At 33.9% G+C, this 7,813-nt stretch overlaps 1 protein-coding gene across 1 annotated transcript; it reads left to right on the forward strand.

The window, feature by feature from the left end:
* Positions 1-1,403: 1,403 nt before the first annotated feature.
* LOC148584926 (uncharacterized) lies at positions 1,404-2,755 on the forward strand. Its single transcript, XM_088517587.1, has 2 exons — positions 1,404-1,782; positions 2,025-2,755. Exons 1-2 carry the CDS (start codon positions 1,404-1,406, stop codon positions 2,753-2,755), a joined length of 1,110 nt encoding a protein of 369 aa, XP_088373713.1.
* The last annotated feature ends 5,058 nt before the right edge of the window (positions 2,756-7,813 follow it).

Raw genomic sequence — 7,813 nt, forward strand, 5'->3', positions numbered from 1 at the left:
TTTTTCCACTCTCTTTTTTTGGCTTCAAGCATACCATTCTACATGCGATCAAAAGTAAGCAGAACCATTCTTTAATCCAACCCATGTATCCTTAACTCTATTGGCAGAATAATCGTTACAATACATGTGCAGATAAAAACCTCTATCCTTTAAAAGTATCGCCTACCTTTGGAACCTTCCCCATTAGAACAATATTGAACTTAAAATTGCTAAATTACATTGTGAGATAAATGTATAATTCAGATTACTCATTCTGAAAATTGATACATGATGTTGATATTCCCATTTTTCGACTACATTTTATATCCAATTTATAATTTTTTTAGGCAAGGACATGAATAATTCTTTTTCTTTATCCTTGATGCTTGTTTCGGTTTGAGTCGAGGTTGTCGAAGTTATAGAGTTTGGCTTGCCTCAATAGAGATGCATTGTGGAAAAATAAATGGTTAAAATTGCTATATTTGAGGAAAACTTTAATTATTGTTTTCCTGGGGGAATTTTCATTATTTATTTTTGAACAGGAAGATTTTCAGTGATTTTTTTTTACCTAACTGGAGGTAAGCCAAAGGAATCCTAATCATTTTCAAATGTAGAGAAGGAATCAATTCATCCATGTATTTTGGGCACAATCATTCTCGCTTGGAGTCTACTATGAGGATAAAACTAAAACCAAAGCTGAAAACCATTATGATTATTCGGACGAAAATTTCTCAAGAATATATGCATCAGTTAGGCTACAGATTTACATTGATAAGAAAGAGGACAAATTTTCCACTCCCAATAAAAAAGAAAATAGAAAAAAAAGAAAAGAAATGCTGACTACCAAAGCTTCTGCCAGTGATGATGAGGTTGAAAACATTACAACCCCCTTATAATGAATCAAATGTAGGGGATAAGGGTATGAACCTTTCAACATCTCTCCACTCTCAGACATTCCTATGGGGAAGGTGGTTAGGTATCTTTAATTGGGCAATTTGCAAACTCTAATATGATTGACTGAAATTTATGGAGCTTTTTAATTGTGATATATCTCTTATTTTCATAATTTTGTTTATCTTATTCTAATAAAAACAATATTGTTATTTTTTTTGTTAGGTGTGTTTTATATATTTTGGGATTTTGTCAAGCATCAACGAGTTTCAGAAGATTATTGCCAATCTCAGGTTTGTTCTTTTTATAAATTCATTTTAGGCTAATAGCTATCGGAATATGCTAATAATTTTATTATAATATCATAAGAGACTTAAAGTATGTTTCATTAGACATGAATTGTTTAGTATGAGAATTAAAACTAATAGATAAATAATTTTCGAGGTTTCTGAAAATTCTTAGATTACATTATGAGCAAGCCAAAAACAATTGATGCATTTTTTAAGAAAAAAGATGCTGATTCAAATACTAAAATGTCTTCATCGACATCCAATCCTCAAACTTTAGCTCCTGAGCAATGCCCTTCTAAGATGCCAAGAATTGAATCTCAAGTAGTTGAGTCATTTGACATTTCTACTCTACAACATGATCCCGGGTTACGTCCTCAAATATGGGAATATCCTGTTAATCAACAGGATGAAATTAGATGTGCTTATCTTAAAGTCGGTCCGAATAGGTTCATTCCTTCTAGTAGTTCTGGATATCCGTTTTCAGGAACTGAAAAAAACCGCCAAAGATTTCAATCATCTTGGTATAAGATATTTGATTGGTTAGAATATTCTGAGAACAAAGATGCTGCTTATTGTTTACCCTGCTTTCTTTTTGCTAAAAAGCCAACGGGGCAGTTTGAAGGTAGTGCATTTACTATTGAAGGATTTCGCAATTGGAAGAAAGTTAATGATGGCACACATTGTTCTTTTTGGTCCAAATGGGAAATGGGCCATGTTCACCTCATAATAATGCTGTTAAGTGTTGTGACAATTTGAAGAATCAATCTCAACATATTGATAAGGTGATAGATAAGCAAACTTCGGAAGAAAAATGGAACAATTGATTGCGATTGAAGACTTCAATCGAATCTATTCGGTATTTAGCATATCAAGGATGTCCTAATAGAGGTCACGATGAAGGTCCCGATTCTAAAAATCGTGGCAATTTTCTTGAGTTGATAAAACTTGTGTCCAATTTCAACGACGATGTTGCTAAGGTTGTTTTAGAAAATGCTCCACAAAATGCAAAATATACTTCACCTCAAGTCCAAAAAGATATTTTACATGTCTTGGCAAAAAGAGTGCGAGATGCAATTCGTGAAGAAATTGGTGATTCAAAATTTTGCATTATTGTTGATGAGGCACGAGATGAGTCTAAGAGAGAACAAATGGCTATTGTTTTGAGATTTGTTAACAAAGATGGTTTTATACAAGAACGCTTCTTTGATATTGTCCAAGTTAAAGATACATCGGCATTGACTTTAAAGGATAAAATATCTGATGTTCTTTCTCAAAATTGTCTTGATATTCAAAGTATTCGTGGACAAGGGTATGATGGTGCTAGCTATATGCGTGGTGAATGGAAAGGATTGCAAGCATTATTTCTTAATGAATATTCTTGTGCATACTATGTTCATTGTTTTGCACATCGATTACAATTAGCATTAATTGCTGCATCTCGAGAGGTAACAGTTGTTCATGATTTCTTCTCAAATTTGAATTTCATTATCAATGTGGTTAGTTCTTCATGTAAACGTCATCGTGATTTGCAAGATGCTCAAGAAGCAGATATCGCATATTTGATAGCTATTGAGGAACTTGAAACTGGAAAATGAGCTAACCAAATTGGCACTTTGAAACGAGCTGGTGATTCTCGTTGGGTTCTCGTTTTTATTCTATTTATAGCCTACTAAGGCTGTTTAATCATGCTTGTTCAGTGCTTGAGAAGATTATAAAAGAAGGATCCACTTACTCTCAATGTGGTGATACTGAAGCTGCTATGAAATGATTACATCATTCAGATTCATATTCATTTTACATTTGATGAGGGAAATCATGGGTACCACTAATTGTCTTTGTCAACATTTGCAACAAAAATATCAAGACATCTTGAATGCTATGCAATTAGTTTCTAATACAAAAGTACTCATCCAAAAATTGAGAAATGAAGATTGGGATAATTTTCTTGAGAAAGTAGTCTCTTTCTCTAAGAAATTTGAAATAGACATTCCAGATTTGGGTGCTCGTTATGTTAAAGGCCGAGGTTTCTTCCACGGGATCACATTACGGTGGAACATTATTATCATTTTGATGTATTCAATGCTGCTATAGACTATCAATTGCAAGAGCTTGATTGTAGATTTGGTGAAAGGGCAATGAAACTCTTGACACTTAGTTCAGCTTTGGATCCAAATGATGCTTATAAATCATTTAATATTGATGATATATGTAGTCTTGCAGAGAAGTACTATTCTCTTGATTTTTCTGAGTAGTAAAAAATTATTTTGAGATTTCAGTTGAAGCATTTTGAAGTTGATATGCTTAATCATCCGAAACTACAAAAATTGTCTTCCATTGCGGAATTATGTCGAGGATTGATAGAGGCAGGAAAATCAAATACATATTATCTTATTGATAGATTGGTTCGTCTTGTTTTAACTCTTCCGGTGTCTACAGCAACTATCGAACGAGCATTTTCAGCAATGAAAATTGTTAAAACAAGACTTCGTAACAAAATAGAAGATGAGTTTCTTGGAGATAGTTTACTTATCTACATTGAAAGAGAAATTGCTAAAAGCTTCGATTCAGATTTGATACTTGAAGATTTTGTTTCTCTAAGACCTCGTAGAATGCAATTTTAGGCACTTTGTATTTTGTATTTTCCTTTACTTTTGTACTAGTGCTTATATGGTAACTGATATATGAATTTAGCATATATTTATGAAGTCACATAAATATGCTTTTTGTGATACATATAATGTGGTATAATTTCTTTTGATTGTTTTTACCATATTATAATAAAAATATAATATATAAAGAGAACAAAAAAAAAATATTATTTTATCATTATATTTTATTATTTTATTGACGCCCCTGGTATACTGAATTCCTGGCTCCGCCTCTGTACTTCTGGACAGCAATGAGCTGGGACCATCGTCTGGCTGAAGACGAAAAACTTAGCGTTCATAAGAGGCACCCCATAGTTTATCCTTTTCTTTTGTTTAATGTGTTTTCAGTTCATTTTTTATTTAGTTTTAGTTTTGTTCCTTTTTACTTGTTTGTATGTTTTCTTATTTTGTAGGGATAAGTGTGCTTCACTTCAAGTTTTAGGGTGTGCTATGAGCCATGCTTTCCAAGACTATGTCGTCCCTATCCCGGGTACATTATTTCCTTAATTTAGACACATTAAGGACAATGTATCATTTAAGTTTGGGGGTATGGGCACACATGTTTACACACACTCTTTCCCAATTTCAAGTTAATTGTTTTGTTTGTTTGTTTGTTTATGTCAATAAAAAAAAAATCAAATAATCAAATAATCAAATTAAAAATTAAAAAATTAAAAAAAAAAAGAAAGGTTTATGCATGTTCATGTTTGCTCTAAAATTTTAAGTTGATCTAAAAGAACTGTGGCTTGAATTCATCAGTGAGCTTAACATTTTGAACACATGATCTGATGAGTGAATCTGTTAGTTTGATTACTTGTTGAGGATAGTTAAAAAATCACATGTTTGATCTGATCACACAAGCACATTAGCACATAATCTGTGAGGAATGACATGAGGTCTGATATGTGTGTTTTTGCATCTTGGATGAAATTGGGTGACTTATTAGATGACACTATGGCATATATACTAGTGATGAAAAAAAAAAAAGAAAGATGTGAAATAAATGATCATTGATGGCTTTTCACTGAGTAACTTGACATCTTGCCTCAAAGCATTGAGTGTTCACGTCAAAATGTGAAAAATGTTGATTTGATCAATGTCATGGTTAGTTAGTTTTGTAGCCTTTTTGACTCGAGTTAGTAGGTCCTTAGGGGTGTCTTTACAACTAATGCCCTAAAACCACCTTGTTTAGGAGTCATTGACTTAACACTCGCTACAAGGGTCAATTAGAAAGCTTAAGGGAACCAACATTGTACAATCTGACTAAAAAAAAAAAAAAAAAAAAAAAAAAAAAAATAGAGAATAAGAAATATGCCATTGTGTCATTATAGGAATTTCAGTGAATTCTGAGATAAGGAGACATTACATATTGGAAAGATTTGGAAGCCTCATAATTTTGTACTAATTCACTGTACACAAATTTCAAACTTGTGATGATTTAGCATGTCCTTTGTAAGTAATTGGACTTTGAGATTCCAATTCATTGTAGAGATGGAGTTCATCTTTTTAAGTTTGCTTATGAATGAAAATCATAATCTTGAAGTGATGCTTTAATTTTTGAAATAATATGAACTGTGCATGATATTTGTGGGTAACATTTTTGGAAAACCCTCATGAGACTTCACTCGTCCACTAGGGAATTCCTAGGGGTTTAAAAGGCTTGTTGCATACACTAAATACAATCGTACATCGCACGAAAAATGGATTTATCTTTTGTTTTCTATTTTTCTATTCTTGTTTTTAGTTTTGTATTGCTAAGGGACTAGCAATATGTAAGTTTGGAGGTGTAATAAGTGCTAAAATATTCATATTTTCAGCCCTGAACTTGCATGTTTTAATCCTTTGATTTTGGTTCATTAGGTCATTTTAATTCCTTTTTTAGTTTTTCATACTTTTGTAGGCTTTTGGAAGAAAATGAAGTAAATCTAGATGATTTGGGCTCAAAAGAGAGAAGATGAAAAATTGGGAGCTCTCTGACATTACGATTGATCACAGGGTACCTGCGATCGAGCGCAATACCGGAGAAGACAAAGCATAATTCAGGCCAGGAGCGATCGAGCGCATGCCAGAAGAGGATCGATTGCAGACCTGCGATCGAGCGCACATGGATTGCGATGGATCGCACCCGTGCGCGGGAGACATATCAAGTGGCGGCCAGATTGTCATTCTTTCCATATTAGGATTTTTCAACTCCCAATTGTAATAGGTTTTGAAAACCTACGAAATTCCTAGGTTTACTACTTAGACCCTTAAGCCTCTAGAATAGATATACTTTGTAAGGAGAAGAAGAGGAGCTCTTCAAGTTCAAGTCTCAGATTTATTCTTTTCCTTTCTTTTTTTTTTTTTCTTTATGAAGATGTTTAACATCAATTTTATGTTTAGCTAATGTAGTAGGGCTAGATTGAAGTCCTAGTTATGTTTAGTTAACATTTCAATATTGGTGCCCTTGTAATGATCTTGTTGTGCTATTTAAATTGATTAATGCCTACTTACATGAATTCCTCATATGTGTGTGCCTGATCAACATATGCATGTGGTATAGACTAGTTAGTTAAATCAATTTGGATGACCGAGTCTTGAGTTTAACATAAGTAACAAAAGAATCCATACTGCGATTCTTGGGTTAATCAACATGGGCAACCAAGAGTATATGCCATGCCCTAGGCCTCATGTGCTTGTTAATTTCCATAGAACATATGCTTTCCTAAAGAACAACTTAGTATACATTACGCTAAATCCCTTAGAAAAGAAAAGAGTTAGAGTATACGCCATGCCTAACTCATTACTTGGGAAAATCTATAGCCTTAGGAGTATACGCCATGCGCTTAGGTTGACAAACATTAGATATGCATAACATGATCAAAGCATTGGCAAATTATTATATTAGGTAAATATAATTAGTGGTGGATATCAAAGACCTACCTTTTATTATCATCACTTAAACAATCAATCCTTGTTTTACTTAAGGAATTTATTTTTAAACAAAACTTCAACAATCCTCGTGGGAATGATCCTGTACTTGCACCATATACTACTATGTTAACCTTGTGCACTTGCAGGTAAAACGTACAATTATTTACCTATTAATTTAGGTAAATATTTTGCACATCAAATCTTATGGTCCCAAATCTTCATCTCTTGGTGTAAAGTTCGTCTCAAGGTATGGCTTTACTGTGTCCATCCACCTTAAATGTCTGATTCTTTTCTGGACTATGAACCTCCAAAGCTCCATAGGGGAACACTTGGGTGACAATACAAGGACCAAGCCATCTAGACTTAAGCTTCTTAGGGAAGAGTCTTAATCTTGAATTGTAAATCAACACCTTCTGTCCCACATGAAACTCTTTCCTAACCAGTGTCTTATCATGATATACCCTGGTTCTTTCCTTGTAAAGCTTGGCATTTTCATATGCATCACGCCTCAATTCCTCTAATTCATTTAGTTGCAGCTTCCTCTTGTCACCAGCTTGTTTCATGTCAAAGTTGAACTTCTTGATGGCCTAATACACTATGTGCTCCAATTCCACTGGTGGATGACGTGCTTTCTCAAAGACCAGCCGATATGGGGACATACTGATAGGCATCTTGTATGCAGTCCTATAAGTCCATAGTGTATCATTCAAGCATAAAGACCAATCCTTCATGCTGGGATTCACTGTCTTTTCTAGGATGCTTTTGATCTCTCTGTTGCTTATCTCCACTTGACCACTAGTTTGAGGATGGTATACTGTGCCAACCTTATGTGTGATCAAATAAGCAAATAAGCAAAGGCGTAATTGTTGAAATGGCTACCTACATCATTGATTATTGCCCTTGGCGTCCCAAACCTAGCAAATATGTTTTCCTGCAAAAACTTCACAACTAGTTTGTGATCATTAGTCTTTGAGGGGACAACCTCAACCCATTTAGACACATAATCCACACCCACAAGAATATATAAATAACCATATGAGTTAGGGAATGGGTCCATGAAGTCAATACCCCATACATCAAAGAGTTCTACCA

This window comes from Corylus avellana, chromosome 6 (assembly GCF_965113065.1).
Source record: "Corylus avellana chromosome 6, dhCorAvel1.hap1.2, whole genome shotgun sequence".
Classification (NCBI taxonomy): Eukaryota; Viridiplantae; Streptophyta; class Magnoliopsida; order Fagales; family Betulaceae; genus Corylus; species Corylus avellana.